At 40.9% G+C, this 19,702-nt stretch overlaps 1 protein-coding gene across 4 annotated transcripts in view; it reads left to right on the plus strand.

The window, feature by feature from the left end:
* Positions 1-19,702, plus strand: part of VSNL1 (visinin like 1) — a 114,945-nt gene that overhangs the window by 41,772 nt on the left and 53,471 nt on the right. For all 4 annotated transcript variants that reach the window (XM_009183724.3, XM_009183725.2, XM_003908302.3 and 1 more), the window contains one exon: positions 12,773-12,939. In XM_009183724.3, the coding sequence (XP_009181988.2) occupies positions 12,773-12,939 (167 nt within the window). The remainder of the gene's footprint in view (positions 1-12,772; positions 12,940-19,702) is intronic.

Raw genomic sequence — 19,702 nt, forward strand, 5'->3', positions numbered from 1 at the left:
TGGTCTCGATCTCTTGACCTCGTGATCCGCCCGCCTTGGCCTCCCAAAGTGCTGGGATTACAGGCGTGAGCCACCGCTCCCAGCCACAAAGTCCATTTATTTCTATATAGTCTGGGTCTTGTTTTCTTTTCTGACATTGCCTGGAAAGTGCACTAGATTAAGAGCGAGAAACAATTTTACAATTTGCAAACTGCCTCCAGGGTTTGTTCTTACAATGACCTGGCAAATTCGTTGAGGCAGAAACTTTCACAGAACTTGTATAGATGAGAAAACTGAAGTTCAAAGAGGACACAGACTTTTTGCAAAGGTCACACAGGAAAACACTGGCAAAGCTGAGACTGAAACCTAGCTCTGGTGCTTTAGGAAAGGTGTGGTCCAATGAACTTAATCAAAGCACAGAAAACCCACACAGGCCTTTGGGAGGGGCCTGGGATGAAAGAATCCTGGAAAGGGAACTCTTGTGGTGCTTTCGGTTAGAGCCACTCCCTTTACAAACAATGAATTAACAGCAGTATTTTAGGATTCACAGGTAGGTCAAAGACCTTTAGATCTGAGGCTCATTCCGTTTAGCTCTGGGTGAAGTGATGAATATGGAGGAGAATCTCAGGGGAACCCTGAGCTGACATCTCAGCACCTTGGAGAAGTTGTGATTGGGAGACACAGCGCTGAGAGTCAGAGTCCCTGACCATCAGAATCTACTGTCACCAGACCTCTCTGAGGCTCAGTTTTGTCTTCTGTAAGATTGAGGCTAACAATGCCAAGGTTTACGTAAGATGTGAGATAGGAGAGAGCTTTGTAAATGCTAAAGCACTATCCGTTACAATGACTTATATTCAAATTCAAAAAATAGAAAATTCAGAAATTCCATAGATCACCACTTCTGGGTACCTATGATTGGATCTAGAATTGTCCAATGAAGTCCAGAAAGGAATCTACCCAAAGGACAAAGTAAAGATCCAAGAAGCCTTTGGGAACATTAACATCTCTAGTCAACCTTATCTGCTGCCTTTCCAGGAAATAAGGAAATGATTTCCCTGAAGGTAAAACCCACCATTCTGGGACCTCAACCTGAAACTGTTGACCACAAAACCAGCTAATATCCTCAGAAAGTTTTCCAGGCCTCCCAAAGGCCTGTGTGAGTTTTCTGTGCTTTGATTGGTTCCTGGGACCACACCTTTCCCTCAAGCACCAGAGCTAAGTTTCAGTCCAAATTCTGCCAGTGTTTTCCCGTGTGACTTTTGCAAAACTCTGTGTCCTCTTTGAACTTCAGTTTTCTCATCTATACAAGTTCTATGAAGGTTTCTGCCTCACCTAATTCACCAGGTCATTTGTAAGAACAAACCCTGGAGGCAGTTTGCAAATTGTAAAAGTGCTTCTCACTCTTAATCTAGTGCATTTTACAAGCTGCATCAGGAAAGAAAATGAAACACAGAAGCTATAGAAAGAAGTGGGCTTTGTTAGAATTGTATTAGTTTGGTGAATGAAAGACACTTTGTGCATTTATTTGTTTGCTGAAATAAAAACATTTGCACATATTTCTGCTTATAAATGTTATATGCTCATTATAAAGAGTTCAGAAAGATATTAATGAGAGAGTGAAATGCCACCATTATACCACCAGCAGTTATAACCACTGTTAAGATTTTGATATAAATTATGAACTGATCAAACTTCCTGTGCACACAAGCTTAAGCAAGTGTGTGTATAAAGCAAAAGCAAGTGGTGCTACACTTACTGTTTTGTGACCTGCATTTTTCACTTAACAATTTATTACAATATTATCTCCCCTTTTTTCTTTCATTTTTATTCCTAAAGTGCTGCTTATGTTAATCGTATTCCTCAGATCATGGCTCAATATCAACATTGTTTATATAAAGTCCTCCTTGTGTTTTCTCATATAGTTTAATTTACCCTTTGTTTGCTATACTCACTTCCATTCCCTTCCTCCATTATATTGTATTTAATGTATGTCCTCAGGTAACGGTTTATTCTTGAAAATATACAGTTTATTTGTATATTTATGTGTTTTCACTTAAATAAATGACATTGAGTCAATATCCTCCCATATCAATCAATGCAGGTATACATTATCACTTTTAATGGCTTCATAATTTCCATTCGTTGCTCTAAAAAAATTTATTTAGCCAGTTTCCTGTGATGGACCTTTAGGTAGTTGTTAAAAGTGGTTTTTAAAAATGGTTTTAAACAATGCTGGGGTAAACACCCTTTGTATGTATGTCTCAGCAGGCTTGTGTCATTATTTCCTTGAGATAATTTCGAGGGACCACTTTTTAAAATATTCTTTATCCAATCTCTCAAAGAAACTTTGTTATTGATTTCCTAGAAAGAAGCATGTTCTCTCTCTCTCCCTCATGACACTGCTTTTCTCTCCCTAATGGCACTTAGTGCAGTCATCTTTAAGCTTCATTGCATAGGTTATCTCTTATCACTCAACTGATAAGCTCTAGCTGTTAATGGGAGGGATTACATACTAATTAATTAATTCAACAACATTTCCTGGGTATCTGTTCAGCAGTGGGCTCTGAACTAGTGCTGAGGTGAACCGGACAATCACCCACCCTTGAGGAACCCCCATCTGTGAGATGGGAGACACGGAATACAGATACTACTGTGGCAGGTGATGCAGTAACAGCAGTTGTGCAATGTGCAAAAGAAGAAGTAGCCAGACAGTGAAGTCACTGAAAATGAGGTGCCTCCTCTATATCTTGAAATATCAGGGGGAGTTCACTAGAGAACCAACGTGTAGCTAATGAGAACTGCCCTCAGAGCAAAAGGAACAGCAAAAGGAAACACAGAGAAGTTTGGCATGATATTAGGAAGTTGGAGCATAGGTGAGAACATGAGGAGAGAGGAAACTGAAGAGGTACCAGGAGGGGCGAAGGGAGGGAGGAAGGTGGGAGGCTGGAAGGAAAGATAGGCCCAAGTGCACAGGTCTGGGAAGCCATGCTGACAGTTAGAATTCAGAGTGAGGATAATGAGAGACCACTGAAGGGTTTAAGCAGGGCAGTGACATGATTGGGTTTTGTGTTTTAGAAAGGTTATTCCAGCTGTGATAGTATGGAAGATATAATTCAGGAGGGCAAGACTGTAGATAGGGAAGCAAGTTAGAAAGTTATTCTACTACTCAAAGTAATAGGATAATGGCCTGAACCAAAGTATTGGCAACAGAGAAAAGTAAATGGAATCAAGAGTTAAAAAGTAGAATCTACCAACTTCTTAACTTGTTGATAGGTTACATATAGAAACATGAAATAGAGAAGTTCAGAATGATGCCCAGACTCTGCATGGAACCTTGGGAAGATGGCAGGGCCACTTACTCAGAGAGGAACAAAGAATAAAAGGATGTTTTAGGAGAAAAAGGAGGACCAATTCCTGTTTGCATAGTATGTGGAGTTTGATGTGGTTGTAGAATACAATGGTGGAAGTGTCTAGCAGGCAGATAAATACATTATCTAGTATTCCCAATTTTTTTTTTAGGATCTCCCCTAAAGACCTGGAAAGACCTGTCCTAAAGAAAAATTTGGGAATCATATGATGATACTGAGTAAAAGTTTGCTGAATAAACGAATGATTTGACTCATTTTCAGCTCATGTTTCCTTCAACTAGAACATTTTACTTCTATAAAGTCACCTTCATACGAGAATTTCAAAGTTGTTTTTAAGACTAAATAACATGAATTAAAGTATCTTTTTAGAATTACTGTAGAGATAACAACTTAGGAACATGGTGAGTGCAAATGGATCTCAGAGAGGAAAGAGCACCAACCTGATAGTCAGAAGATGAGTGAGTTGGGAGTTGACTACTATTGGTGGACACTGGTGCATGCCACTCACCCTCTCCCCCAAATATTCAAGTTCTCTGAATGCAAAGACAGGGGTTGCATTCCTGATGATGAAGGCCTAACCCTGTGACAGGGAATGTGCAGGTGAAGCGGGACACTCCAGGTCTGCTCTTCTCTCTCGGCAGCTCCCTGCTGTTCTCAGATAAGGGTCACAGTGCCTCCCCACTGGGACTTGGCAGCACAACCTAGAACACAATCTGTTGGACAGAAGGCTGTGATTATTAATGAAAGCATTTCCCCTGTTACCTCACAGAACTAAGTGAGGTTCTAACACTGCCAAAGATGGCCCATTTCCTTTCATAGAAACCAATTCTCAGAAATACATAGAATGGTCAGAGACAGGACACATAGGGAAGTAAAAATAAGATGCAGAAAAGTGGTGACTGCTTGAAACACTCCCAGATGAAAGGTTACCAGCTATTAATCAGCTCACACTTCTGTTCGGTGGGTGAGCAAGAAATTGGATGGAAACTTCTCTCAATGGTCGATGCTTAGTTGGGGCTGTGAGGTCATCAGATGACTTTCCTCAATCAAGTCAGATATGATGCACTTTTATGTAAAGGAAGGAGAATCAAAAAGGCCACAGTAAAATTCCCTGTGTTTCACAATTTGTGTACTTCTGTTTACATGTGCCAGGTTTGGTGTCATGTATTGAGGTTAGGATGACTCCTGCTGTCTAGGCCTGAGTCTTGAACTGTCCCCTTCTCCATCTTCTGGAGCAGCCCAGTTGGCTGGGTCCTGTGATGAGGATAATAATAGTTACTGTTTTTTGACACCTGCCTCATAGAAGGCACTGTTGGAAAAAAATCAGCATTATCTCATTTATCCTCACAACAACACTTTGAGCAAATAACATTATTTTCACTTGAAAAATGGGGAGATTGAGGTTCCAGTGGGCTAATTAACTTATCAAAATTCATGCACCTTGTATTAAGCAGGAGCATCATTTGACCCCAGGTCTGACTCCAGCACACAGTTTTTTTTCCCTACTATGCTAAGTCCAGTTGAAAATAAAAGAGACATCAGAACCTGACAAAAAGAAGGAAACTCACAAAATGGGATACAAGGGAAACTGAGTCTGAGTAGAAACTTTTCCAAAGTCATAGACTAGCATCTGGGTATCAAGTATGGCTTGGGTCTAAGTCATACTTCCCCGGCCCTCAGGAAATGTTCTTTGTGCCTTGGAAAGGAGGAAGAAGATGGCAGTTGCATCTGATGCCCAAGGGCTGATTATGCCATTTTGACCCTTTGCAGATTGGAGCCCCTGGGCATCTGGCCCCCAAGTTTCCAGGTGGGTTTTAGCTTGAGACCACCTAGTGAGAGCCAAGACCAATGTCCGCTGGCAGCACCTAGCCTAGAGTCAGGGATATACCATTTGGCCAAGACTCCAGAGCCACTTCAGGCTCTCAGCCCCTGCCCTGTAGAAAGACAGCTCAGGTGGGAACTTCACTGGGAGCAGCTGGGGCAGACCTACGGAGGAAGTCCATTCCTCATACCCTACTCAAATGAGAAGACATGATTCTCTAGGGCTTAGGACCTTCAGCCTGTCTCCATACCCAAGGATCAGAGGCCTGGGCACTGCAGCAGGCATGAGTATTATTGTTGAGACTTGGTAGCCAGGGTAGGGCTAGGCTCTGTTACTAACTCGCTAATTCTGGCATAAGTCCCCTAGCCTCCTTGGGCCTCATCTGGAAAACAAAGAGGTTGGATCAGATGATTGATCCCTGGGGCCCACTTCTGCTTTCACCTTCAGGTGTTTATTATACTTTGGCAAAGAGAACTCTTGTTACTCGCCCTAACATTGCTACTGCCACTGCTGTCAAAATATTTTACCTCACTTATTACATATCAAAAAAATACTTTTGCCTTATCTTGAGTCCCCAGGGATGCAGTCTGTGGCCCCCACCTGTTTCATGCTTACGGGGTGAAACCTCAGCTATAATTCCATGAGATTCAGGTTTTGAGGTAATGTCATCAGAGGATGCTGTAAGAAAGGATTTATCTTCTTTCCAGAAGCTGCTTTGGTCCCCAGACACAGCATGAAATGCCAGCTTGTGGTCCACACCCTCCCTGCCCACTGGGAAATGCTGCTGGGGGCTTGTGAGTACTTGGCCTCTGGAGGACGAAGAAGAGGGGAACAGAAAGAACCATAGTGTCAGATATTTGGCTTTATTATTTAAAAAAAACAAAAAAACCCATACAATATGCTGGTCAATTTTGAAGCATGGTTTCCAAGGCTGTTTTTAACAGTCTCTGGAAACTAGCAATCTGATGTCAGTTGTTTATAGGATCCAAGTGGGTGGTGCTGGGGGTTGTTTCAACATCCTTGCACAGAGATAAACATGGGTAGTGTCTTACAGGCTTTGAGTGTTAGACACAGGGACGGCATGCTGTGGGGGTGGGGAGTGGGGGACACCCATCCATATTGGGGGATGGGCTTCTCATCCCAGCTCTGCCATCAGCTGCCCATGTGATCTGGGAAAATTCATCACCTTCCTGAGCCTCAAACTCTCCAACCTAAAACCAAAGGGCTTAAAGCAGAGGAGCCCACAGGCAAATCTTTTCAAGCTTTGGTCTTCCCTTGTATGATCTTGGAAATCTTTTTTTTTTTTTTTTTTTTTTTTTGAGGTAGAATTTCACTCTTGTCACTCAGGCTGGAGTGCAATGGTGCGATCTTGGCTCATTGCAACCTTCTCCACCTCCCTGGTTCAGGCAATTCTCCTGTCTCAGCCTCCCGAGTAGCTGGGGTTACAGGTGCCCACCACCACACCTGGCTAATTTTTATATTTTCAGTAGAGACAGGGTTTCACCATGTTGGCCAGGCTGGTCTCAAACTCCTGACCTCAGGTGATCTTCCCACCTCAGCCTCCCAAAGCGCTGGGATTACAGGCATAAGCCACTGCGCCCAGCCAATTTTGGAATTCTTAATGCTAGTCCCCAGTACAAGGATCTTGAAACCACATCAGGAATGCCAGACAGGGAAAGTGAGGAATCAGGGAAACCTTGGGTTATGTCTGTGCTGGTTTGGGGTGTACTCCTTAGATCATGTACTTCGATTTTTATTCATGCTTTCCAGCAGCATTTCCCAAGTTGACTCATGATCATATTCCCCTGAGTTGCTTGTTAAATGTACAGATTTCCCTACAAGGGATCAACCCACTAAGCTGTATTTTTAAGGAAGAACCAAGGGTGATTCTTGTATTCAGACAAGTTTAGGAAAGACTGCTTAAGAGTTTTCACCTGGGGACCAGTGACAGGTGAAGGTGCCTGATTTGGTCAGTATTTGTCTATTTGTCTGTCCTCTGTGCTCTGTAGCTCTCTGCTTTGAGTACTCATTTCATCATGCTTCATATTCCAAGACTTGTATATGTCTCCGGCACCCAGGTTTGAGCCCTTTAAGATTGGTAGCACATTTTTTGTTTATATCCCACCTTACCTAGCACAGAACTTTTCTCCTAGAAGATTCTTACAAACATCTGCCAAACTTAGTTGTGCAGAGTTTTCTACCTGATTCCATCAAGTTAATTATGCCATGGGTCATTAATGACCCCAAACCACAATACCAAATACAAGGAAAAGAGAAGAGTAGTAAGAGTTGGCAGAGAAGTATCATGGAGAAAACAGGATTGGAATGGAGCCTTGCAGCAGGAGCAAGCTTTAGATAGATGGGGAAAAAAAGCGCAACGGGCATTCCAGGTGGGAGTCTGAACATGAGAAGGCCAGTCTCTACAAAGGCTGTTGTTTCAGGATATGAGTGAAGAGCCTAGGGCCAAAAGAAAAGATTTATTCAAGACTGACCCAAGTAATCTGTCACTGACCAGCTCATTGCAGCCTCTTTCCATACTTGCATTACATGCAGGTCTCCAACCTGGGTCCCTAAAGCCCTTTCTTCCTTTGCTCTGGGCCCTATTTCCAAGGTTGTTTTCCCACTCCTGTGTTTATCCTGCTATGTATTTGCACATGTAGTGGGACCGCTCCATTTTAGCCACTCAGTCTTTATTTAAATGAATCTTGCTAAGATTCAGCCAGGCTGATTGCTAGATTACCTGGGAGGAGGTGGGTATGCAGTTCTGTGTGCCTCTTCTTATTCAACAGGCCCTGGTATGTCCTGGAAGACTGGATTTAGATACAGTGAGTAAGAGACAAGCTGAGGGCAACACACACACACACACACACACACACACACCCCACACACACATATATTTTTTATATATATATATATATATATATAGTTGTTGTCATTGTTGTTTAAATCTTCTTTAATACCTATAGGGCTTATGGAAAAAAGATGCTCATGGGTGCTTCTTGGCTCCCTCGTAGGCCCTTTCCTCATCCACAAAGTTCTCCGATCCTCTTCTAAGAGCATTCTTAAATCCTCTGCCTCTTCTGCTCTGGAACCTGCTATCAAGACAGGGTAGGAAATGGATGAGAGATGAGCAAAACTCAAGACAGGAAAACTACTTCCCCAGTTGGGAAGTAGTTGCAATATCCTTGAGATGATCCCGCAAGTGAGAGAAGACGATGTCCTCTATTAGGAAAGCAGCGGAGTGTGAGAGAACTGCATGCATTCTTCGCTAAGCCCTTAATCTCTCTAGCCTTCAAAGTTCTCATCAGTGAAAAGGAAACAATCGTAATCTCTTTTTTACAGAGTTTTAAAAAATGCTTTTTTTAATGCTATAAAAAAAGGGGTCAATAGTTTATATGGGTCAATGTTGTTGCACAAAAGCCTTTCGTAAATTAGTGTACAAAAGTGCCCATCTTCTCTGGGCATCATTTGCCATTAAGTGAAGCTGCACTTTCATCCACAAGGGCTCTATCATTTGAAGTTCTCTTGTCCATCAAAGCCCTTCCACCAGTCCTGTTTTGTGCCTAGCACTGAACTTCTCTCTATGACAACACAAACAGTGAGAAATTCTTTTGGTTTGGGGATGGGCTGGCTTTAATATTATAGCTTGAAACCCCAGCTTAAAAGTAATACACTCCAGTTTCTGTCCCCTCCCTTCTTCGGTAACAAACACTTAAATGCTGATGGGTTCTCAGGTCAAGAATCCACAAAGCCCGCATGTGTTGAGACAAGTCAATAGGAAGTCTGACTCATTTTCATATTTACAAAACTTATGTGGCAAATCAGTGAATGATAGAGTTGGAAAGGCCTTAAAGATCATCTGGTCCAACTCCTCATTTTTTAAATGGGGAAATGGAGTAACTAGGAAAGAAAGGATCTTGGCCAAGATCACAGAGTAAGTTAGAGACAGAGCCAGCCTGCTTCCCCCTCACATGGTGTAGGGGAATCTTTTTATTGGAAATGTGATAAAATGTACTGTTTGTGCTCTTTCTGTTATGTTGGTCCCATAATGAAAGATACTGCTTGACCCATATCACTGCAGCCTAGAGCAGAAGGACCATAGGTGGAGAGTATTAATCTAACTGCATTTTCATTCATTTATCACACATTACTAAAAACCACCTTTATGTCAGTTACTGAAGATACTGAGATAAAAGACATGGGTCCCACCTGCAAGGTCTTCAAAATTTAATGATGAAGACAAACTCCAAGGTGGGGGGGGGGGGGAGTGGCGCTGAATATTTTCCATGCAGTTAAGTGAAATATTTATCCCATCTGCCAACTGCATTTTATATTTATACTTGTAAATGCATTGACTCTCCTTCATATATAGATTATGAGACATTTTCTCAGGAAAAAAAACATACCAAATATCTCAGACCCTTTATTTATTCATGTCCTCAAGAAATATTATTTGAGCACCTAATAGGAGTTACCAAGAGGCAAAAATAAATAAATAATAGTCCTCTCTCTCAAGAAACTGTAATAACAATCCAGTAGAGAAATACGTAATGATCATGGAAGCTTTTATAAGGAAAAGGAGATACCTAAGAGAATGGGTGCCTAAGTTTGCCATGGAGAGTCCACAAAGGTTTCATGGAGGAGGTGGTGTATAAATTGAGACTACTTAAAGAAGGTGAAGAAGTCTGCTGAGCAGAAAACAGGGGAAAGTCATTCTAGGAGAAGAGAACAGCATATGCAGAGCCATGGAAGTGTGGAAGCATGCAATCCTGAAACCTATGATAGTTCATAATCACTGACACATGAGAAAAGACAGATTGGCAGAAAAAGAGGATATAAGTAGGCAGGACCTGAGCCATGCTAAGGAGATGAGGTTGCATCATGGAGACTAAGGAGAAGTACAGAGGGTTTTCGAGAGTAGATCAATGAGGTTTGTATTCTGGAAATACACTCAGGCAGCTTGCAGAGGGAGGGTGGCTGGAGTCAGGTAGCCCAGTGGGGAGGCCAATCTTTAATCCAGGCAAGACCTGATGAGGCCTATGAGGGCAGAGGCAATGCCATTCTGAGCCAGGCCAGAACCTGACTTTCTGTATGATTCAACCATTGCCAGACACACCTGACTGATGGTGCAGACCCATACAAGAAGCATGAAGTTATGCACTTGAGTCTCCAAACTGTGATTCACGGTTCTGACATTATTTCCTGTGTGTGTAATAGACCACCCTCTCCCAAGTCAACTGGAACAGTGTAAGACATCACAAGTGACCTATGGAGAAGCCAAGCCTCCTTGCCTGACAAAGAAGCTGATACGTCGTTGAACTTATAAAGGCACTTGGGGGAGGTGGTTTTTAATACGAAAGTCACTTCTGAGCTTGTGGTTTGGTAAATTTAAGTCTTTTCCAAACGAGGCAGCCAGGATGGCAAAATGATCGTTTTTCATCCCTTCTAAGCACTGATTCAGTTATCTGAAACCTTCCTGTTTTGCTCTTCCTGTTCCTTCTCCTGAAATGCCTTTCATCCACCAGCCTGTCTATGTTTGGACATTGGAGTCTTATAGATCCAGGTTCAAATTCTAGCTCTGCCATGCATTAATTATATGCTCTTATACAAGTTACCATAAGTGTTCTGAGCCTCAGGGAGCTCCCCTAATCCTGATTACTCAGTGATTGCTGAGCAGGAGATGAAGTTTGTGAGGTGTTCCATTAAGTGCCTTCTCCCTCGCCAGCACTCAATATTAAGTAGCTATTTTTCTTAGGTGAGATTCTAGTTTAAGAATGAAGGTTTGTAATTCTCTACCAAAAAAACCACAGTGAAGTACTGAAAGTTTTCGCAAGACATCTTTTGATTTTCAGGATAACCATGAATTAGAGTTTTCTTACCCACATTAATTAAACCTGACACCTGAGTACCCACTTGATTTCCACACCCAGCTATGGAATTCCACAGTAACTTATAATTAAGAGACAGTTGCTAATAAGAGACGTGGGACTTGAAATTCAGAGAAATAATTAGAGAAACACCGTGACAAAGGGCAGAGTTGCTGATACTGGGCCCTTTCCTCATGCTGAAGAGTTTGGAGGGTAAACGGCCATCTTAATGGTATCATCTGACTGCATTTTGTGCTGCTGAGATCGTGCTGACTGGAAATTTCCCTGGAAGTAGCAAGGGTGGTTTAGTTTCATTGCAGTGAAAGAATTGGCCAATGTTGGGGCAAGTTACTGACAATGGGTGTGGAATCTGTTTTAGGAGAAGGTAAAAAATAATAACAATAAAGTATGCGATGAGATTACCCCTTCCGGGCTATTGCAAGTGTAGACGTGCCTGCAGCCTGAAAGAGAGTTTGTTTCAAGCACAGTGAAGGACTGGGTTCACTTGGGTGATTCTTCAACCCTAACTCAGTCTCTTCTAACTGGATTTGAAAGATCTTCTGGCACTTTCCTGTTTCTGGAAATTTTCCAATTTTCAAGTTTAACTTGACTTTTTAAATCAACTTGGAGTTAATTTATGTTTTAATTCTTTTATTATTATTATTAGCAATAGTTTTATTGTTTATTATTTATTATAAAGCAACATTAAAGAGAAAATTTTAAAATTATCTTTAATTTTCCTGAACAGTTATATTAATTTTGGAATTTTTGGCCTTTGTTTACCTACTTATTTCTTAATTAGCCATCACAATGAATCTGAAAGAGCTTTATTATTATGTCTGCTTATAAAGATTAAGATAATGCAGTTGATTAATGTTGCCCTAAGTAACACATATAGTAAGTGGCCAAATCAGGAAGAAAAATCAGGAATTATCTCAAGCCTGCTCTGTCTCCCTACTCCCTGCTGTGATGTTGGCCACACAACCTGGTGCTTAATGGATACAGGTAACATTATCTTATGCACTATTACTTTAACTCAAAATCAGAAATAATAGCAGTCTGGAATAATATCAACAAAAACTCCCCAACCAATCCCTAGAAGAAAATCATCAAGATTTTGTCAACTCTGAAGACAATATTGTAGGAAGTATCTAATTATGAGAGGAGAAACAGAGAATTAATGTGACTAATAGAAATGAGCTGTTTTTATTGGGGGAAAAAAGCTCCAACTTGAACTAGACCAACTGAGACTCCTTAATATTGCTGATCAGATATTCCAAGCCACTTATTGATCATTTAGTTATAAAGTCTTCTCATTGTTCTTGTCAGTAATCCCATTGAGTATCCCATTAAACTAAATGTAGAGTTAAACACCTGGAAAACAAGGGTTCATAAAGTGTAATTTGTAGAAGGAAAAGAAAAACAACTTCCATATGCTTACTATGAATAGCATAAATAGGGATGGTTGCCTTCCATTTAGGAGTCAACACCATATGAAAGATGACACAATGAGGTGAAGAGTGAACCCTACAGCCCTTGGAACTGTCAGAAGAGTCTATTTCACTCGTATATTTTCTAGAATACCAAGTAGAAGGAGGCAGACTTGGGGAGATATGGATCAGCCACACTGGAGGGAGTTCTAACCATGGGACTGCTCAGAACTCTAGCTTGGCTCCTAACCAAGTTTGAAATGATCACAGCCACAGCGCTAATTGAATTAATTTGCTTTTCTTCAGGCAGGATGGGGAAGCAGAATAGCAAACTGGCCCCCGAAGTGATGGAGGACCTGGTGAAAAGCACAGAATTTAATGAGCATGAACTCAAGCAGTGGTACAAAGGATTTCTCAAGGACTGTCCAAGCGGGAGGCTGAATCTTGAGGAATTTCAGCAGCTCTATGTGAAGGTAAGTTGTTTTTCAACCTTATTTTTATTCCTTAGGCCAGAACTATGGCCTTCATGAAATGTACCCTCACATGGAATTATAACTCCAAGTAGCCAGTTTGTTTCAACTGGCTGTTTTCCATTCAGAAAGAAAAATTCACATTTAAAAATGCAAATGTATATATGTTGTTCCCAAAATAAGCAATTTCTGAACAAAAAGAGTAATTGTTAAATCAAAGCGCTGAATAGAGCTCAAGGAATGACAGCATCTGGTGAAAGAACCATAAAAAGCTCAGAGAAGAGTGTTTACTGATAATTATTGACAGTTTGCTAATTACAACATTGTTTGTCCTGTTAAAGGTAGGTGTACTTCTCCCAGTTAAAGAAAAAGTACACAAGATGGCTTTTTTTCTCTCTTTTTTTACCAAAAAAGATGCTCCTATATCCAGATAAGAACCCAGATTCCCACAACAGCACATTTAGAAAGGGGGAGGTGGGGTGTAGCATACCTCTGGGCAGCAATGTCTACAACATGGACTCATAACTCAACACCGTACACTGCTCAGAAACTAACCTTTCCCTGAACATTACACAGAACAGTCCCATAAATGGTACAATTTCTACAGCAGTAGTATTGTTTTGGCTTGTCTGAGTCTACAAGTTGTATTGGTTCTAGACTGGGCTGATCTAAGACATTCCATTTCATGTATACTTATGTAATGTTACACAAGTAAAAGAAATACATTTTTAAAACTTTTTCTGATTAAAACACCAAATAGAAAAATATTGCTTTATATCATTTAATTAGCAAATGTTGATTTGAGCAATATTGAATCACCCAGATGTATAAATGTGTATGTGAAATGATTATATAAAATATAAAGCATTATCGTTACCTCCTGAAACCGAACATTTCCCATAACCTATGATCCAGCAATTCCATTCTTGTACTGTACAAGAAGGGGCATGTGTAAGAATGCTCATAGCTGCACTATTAACAATGGCAAAACTGGGAAACAACCCAAGTGCCCATCAAAGGGAAAGTGGAAAATAAACAGTGGTATATTTGAACAATATAACATTATACAGCAGTCAAAATAGTTGAACTGCAGTAACACTAAGACATTTAAAAAGCAAGTCTCAAAAGATTCTAAAGTAAATACAAATTTTTAAAAATACACTTTACAGGATTACCAATAAATGCAATAAAATCATATAAAAAGGAAAGCAGGGAAGTGATGAACACAAGATTGAAATGAATAGTTACTTCAAGTGGGGAAAACCAAGGGATGGGATGGGGGTATGGCCATGTGGTTAGATATGTATTGTGTTCAAAGTCATAGCTGTTGCAATTGTTTATTGCATCATTAAAAGCTCACTAATCAACAGAATAAATAGTGTGCATTTTTTATGATCACTGTGACATTTCTAAGAAGATCTGGGTAATCAATTATTAGCATGCCAAGATCCTTTCTATTGAAGTGCTGAGAAGGTGCATCTATTACTCAATTGATGTCCATTACTTTTGCAGAGAAGCAGGATAGTATGTATTTCCTAGATAGCCATACTACTCTCCCTAGTTTTCAATGTCACATCATCTATTTTATTACCTAGGGGCTAGTCCATGCCTTGGAACTGTCTCTATTCTCAACCCCAAGGAAAGTACAGACAAACAAGATTTGTCAAAGTCACTTTCATATCACTAAAAGCCATGCAAGCTGTCACCCAACGATTAAGAGAGCTCTGTGTGCCACATTCCTCACTATTTGTTTAAAATGAGAGAGGTATTGCCTTTGAAGAAATAGTTGAAATGCAGGAAATGAAGTATTTTATTTACACACTGGAAGTATGTAGCACTGAAAAAGCACCAGCCTCAAGGTGAGGGGTCATGTAAACATTAAGCATGCCTCAGCGTTTTATGGTACAACTGATGTATATGCACCAAAATTATCTCCCACCTCCCCATCTCACTCTTAGAGTGGGTTTTTTATTCCAGGAGGGGAATATATGACTTTCTGAACTTAGGTCTATGTTTTTGGCAACCTCTTATTCCAGCTCAGCCTGTACGCTTATATCAAATAGAAAGCAGGCAGTCTTTTTCTCCTTCTAGAGTTGTCCAAGGACAGAAAAAACCACAGCAGAAATATGCCACGTACACAGAAAAAAGAAAGGCAGATCTGATAAGCTGGAAAGGAGAAGCATGGAAAAAGATGTGGATTATGTAATAGGCCCAGAAGATGGGCTGATGAGAAAAAGCTTATTTCAATGCTTCTGGAAAAACATGCAAATATTCAGCAAGACACAGTCATTATCCTGGTGAATGGGCACATTCAGTGATTCCTTCTATCTTTGGTGCAGAGATTGAGACATCCTGGGATGCAACTGAGGGAGCAAAACTGACTGCAGCCTCTGCCCTCCTGTGTGTGCAGTCAGTGTGGCACATCCCCTCTTGCTACTTGACCCATTTCCCTTTCCAGGGGGAAGTCACCTCGGTTGCTAAAGAACAAGTTCTGATAAGTGTTTAAGGAGAGGCAGGATAACGGGAGTGGCTCCGCTGCAAGGCCAGGGGCCACAGTCTCCCGACTTTAGAAGCCCTTGCATCCCAAATGTGAAGGAACTCCTTCAGCAGATATATGTTTAAAAGCATTTAAAACTGAGGTTTAGAAAAATGAGGCAATTTGCCCAACATCACAAACTGAATGTGGAACAGACTTCAAAGACAGGAATGCTGACTCCCACTGCAGCACACAGCTCTGCCTCTCCGCCAAACTCCCAGGGCAGCTCCTCATTAACCCCCTCCAGCCCATCCACCATACAGCTGCTGGAGTGAGATTTGTAAAACACAGATCTGAACATGGTCCCTCCCAGCTAGATGCAGGCTTCACTCTTTAGTCATGCAGACACAGTCACCTCATTTCAATCAATGTAAGACCCAGCGGCTAGCACAGAGCCTGCCACAGAGCAAGTATGGGTAAGCATTTCTTGCCTGAATGTAATAAGTGCTGGCTGTGCATCTCCTTCTCAGGCAGCCTGGTGATGGAGGCATATAAAAGTGACTATGGGACAGTCCTCCCTGCCCTCCTGAATTTCACAGGCAAGTTGGAAAGATGTGATTCACCACAATGTAAGCTGTAATGACAGAAATGTTTGGTGGTAGGGCAAGAGTAGAAAGCAGAGAGGTTGATTTCAAAATGGAATATTAAAACAAGAAGTTAATTAATGCAGTGATGAGAGGAAAACTTTTCTATTAGCCTTTTAGAAACCAAAATGTCCCCTAGCAGATAGCTCTTTCCTTTTTCAAGCTTGCTGCCTGTTATCAGCTGAATTATATTCCCCCAAATTCATATGTTGAAGTCTTAACCCCCAATACCTCAGAATGGGACTGTATTTGCAGACAGATCCTTTACAGTGATAATAAAGTTAAATGAGGTCATGAGAGTGGGCCCTAATCCAGTGTGACGTGTCATTAGAAGAGGAAGTTTGGACACAGAGACATACACAGGGAAGGCCACGGGAAGACATAGGGAGAAGATGGCCATCATCTGCCAGCCAGAGAGAGAAGCTGCATTTGTTGGTAATCCTATGAAGTGTATTTTTTAAAATTTGTATTTACTTTAGAATCTTTTGAGACTTGCTTTTTTAATGTCTTAGTGTTGCTACAGTTCAACTATTTTGACCGCTGTATAATGTTATATTGTTCAAATATACCACTGTTTATTTTCCACTTTCCCTTTGATGGGCACTTGGGTTGTCAACACATTCTCTTGGACTTCCAGTTCCCAGAACTGTGAGAGAATAAATATCTTGATTTAAGCTCCTCCCCAGTCTGTGGTACTTTGTTATAGCAGCCTGAGCAAATGAATATAATTCTTATTCCTTCTCTGTTGTCACATGCGTTCTCTGCACCCTCTACATCTGATAGAAAGATGCCTTCTGCCCCAGATGTCTGGAACTCCCTGCACACATAGGGATTTCTCTGTCTCTGGCCACAGAAGTTATAGCAGATGTTTCATCATCCTCACCACAGCACTGCTGCTGATAGGTTGGGAAGAAAGCATTTGCATTTGGTCACCAAGAACCAAGTACCTGATCACCTCCCATGGGAATTTCCTATTTTCAACAATCATTTTGATTGTCAATCCATCACAAATTAAGATGAGCAGTTTGCAATTTTAACTGTATTTTCACAGAATTGGCCGCAGTTTAATGAGAAAATCAACCCAGGGGAAGAGTAAGCAAGTGTGTAGGGAAGAAGTGTCTCCATTCCGGGGTCCTCTTCCTTGGAGAACTGGTGCCTTTGCTATTTTGCTTAGCCACTATGACATCAAAACTAAAGATATCAAGAAACAAACCTAGAGGAATCCTGCAAAGAGCCCTAAGTGGATTTTAATTTATGTTTGGAGTTTGACTTTCAAGATTATTTTCATCAGGAAACATTTGGGTTTGGTTTAGGTTCAGTTGAAAAGGCAGTCACAGAGTTGTTTAAAAAAAATGGGATTTGGAATCTGACAGATGTGACAGTCATTCCTAGCTGTGTTACATTTACCAAATCTCTGCTGGTTTGAATTTGTTTCGCTGTCTATAAGGTGGAAATAATAAGGCCTGTTTTATCACCTCATACAGCGGAGTCCCAAAGGAAAGAAGGGAAATGAAAACTATTTATGGCCTATCAAAAGTTGTGTTTGCTGTCCTGATTGACGATCCTCTCATTTACACTTAGAGAGCCAGGATGAAAATAGGTTTCATTTCACAGGCCACGTACGATGGCAGCACCAAATGGTGCACGGAAGAGGGTGAGAGGCTCTATGAAATTTCAATAGGAAAATGTGCCGTAGTCAAATTGTGATGTCTACCGTGTATTCTGGTGGGTTTGGGGGATTCTTAGACACTGAACTCTGTGTCCCTTAAGCACAAACCCTTCCCCAGCCCCCTGCTGCCAGATAGGATGAAGATGGCATTTAAGGCCTTCTTTACCCATTTCCTACCAATCTCTCTGTGTCCTGATCCTCATGCCCCTCCTCCAGATAGGAGACTTTCTTCCTCAATTCGATGGCTTACTATTTTGCAGATGAGGGGAGAGGTCCTCAGAGGCCACTGAGCACCCAAGGGTTGTTCTGTTGGGCTCTGGCCCACCTCTCCTGAGCCTCAGCTTGTGTCATTGCTGCAAGTTTTAGAAAACTTGAAAACTCTTAGAAAAGTCTTAGGCCACTGACAGGTGCACCTGAGACAGGTGAGAGAGCCCTAGAGTCCAATTTGATCATCACTGATTTAACAGTTTGAATTTTAATAAAATACATTTGCATATAACAAAAGAGTTCCTACCAAGTCATTCTCTGTCCCTCTAGGTGGTCATTTCCTGAGGAGTTTCTGTAATTTGGTCATTAGAAAACACGCTTCCAGCTTTTCTAGCTAAGAGCAGGCTTGCCCATTGGTTCATTCATTCACTTGGGACTCATTTTCTCTGTGCTTTCTGTGGGACAGACAGTTTATTGGGCATTACCCTCAATTGCTCTGAGCAAGCTGAGAGCCTGGAGGAATTGGTGTATCTTATTTTTGAGTAATGCTTTTCACTTCACCAAACCATCTATGTTTTTACAACAAAATATACTGGTGGAATTCCCTTCAATAAGAAATTTTCCAGGCCTTAGGCATCAAAAATACAAGTTTACTCACCAAAATTTTGTTGATACAGCTACCCAGGAATATGTATTACAACAAAATAAGACTAAATACTATTATAGGACTAGTACCTAAATATTTGATGGTAAAAATCTTTTAATAGAATAAGAAATATTTTTCTAGTTAATAAGATATTATGAAAATATTCCATAATTCTCTGTATGGTTTTAAAATTCTACTTTTAAATTGTGCCCTTGGGCTTAAAAACTACTATGTGGAATAAAAGGCATTCTTCCTGAAAGTTGTATACAAACATATAATAATTATAGGATTTTAGGTACATAACCTCTGTCTTATAGAATATGAAATAAAGTATATAATCAAGGTCTGCACTGTTTGCAGTGGGATTTGAACAAGTGCCTTTGTTTTTCTGGTTCTAAGTTCAGCATCTGTGCAAATGAAAGTATCAGTCTATGTAGGTGGCTTTCAAACTTTAACGCGTCTCAGAATCACTTGGGTTGACTTCTCAATTGGCAGACTGCTAGGCCCCCTCCTCAGAGTTGCTAGTTCACTGGAATTACAGATCCAATATCTGGATTCTTAGTAAGACCTTTCAGGTGGTTCTAAAGGACAAAATATATAAGTGACATTTTGAAAAACACTAATCTAGGTCTTAAACTGGAAGTATGTTTAAATAGGCTTCAGGAGTTGTGCCCACACTGAAGTTGCACGTAAAATTTTGTATATAAACTCTCTTGAGGTAGCTTTAATCAGATTCATTGAGGATTCTGTAGTCCCAAGAAAGGATAAGAGTCACTAAAAGTGTTTCTAACCATTGGCGGACCTAACATTCTAGGTTCCATAACAGCAGTTATTGAGTCTTAATTGGCACTAAGATGAATCCCCTTCTAAGTTATACTTTCAAACAAACTTCACTGGCATGAGAATACAAACAAAAGCTTCCAGGCTTTGTTCTGTTAAATTAGATTTTAGTATGTAGATGATGTTTGTCTGATTCATTTATGGCCCACCAATCACCAATCAAGCTTTATTTTCTCTAGAGCTCCATGCTAATGCAAAGAGGGAGTCTTCAGTGGGATAAAATGCAGCCCCTGCTTTCCACTCCTCCTGGGCACTCCTACGTGCCAGGGGCTATGTAGGCCCTG

This window comes from Papio anubis, chromosome 14 (genome assembly GCF_008728515.1).
Source record: "Papio anubis isolate 15944 chromosome 14, Panubis1.0, whole genome shotgun sequence".
In the NCBI taxonomy this organism is placed as follows: domain Eukaryota; kingdom Metazoa; phylum Chordata; class Mammalia; order Primates; family Cercopithecidae; genus Papio; species Papio anubis.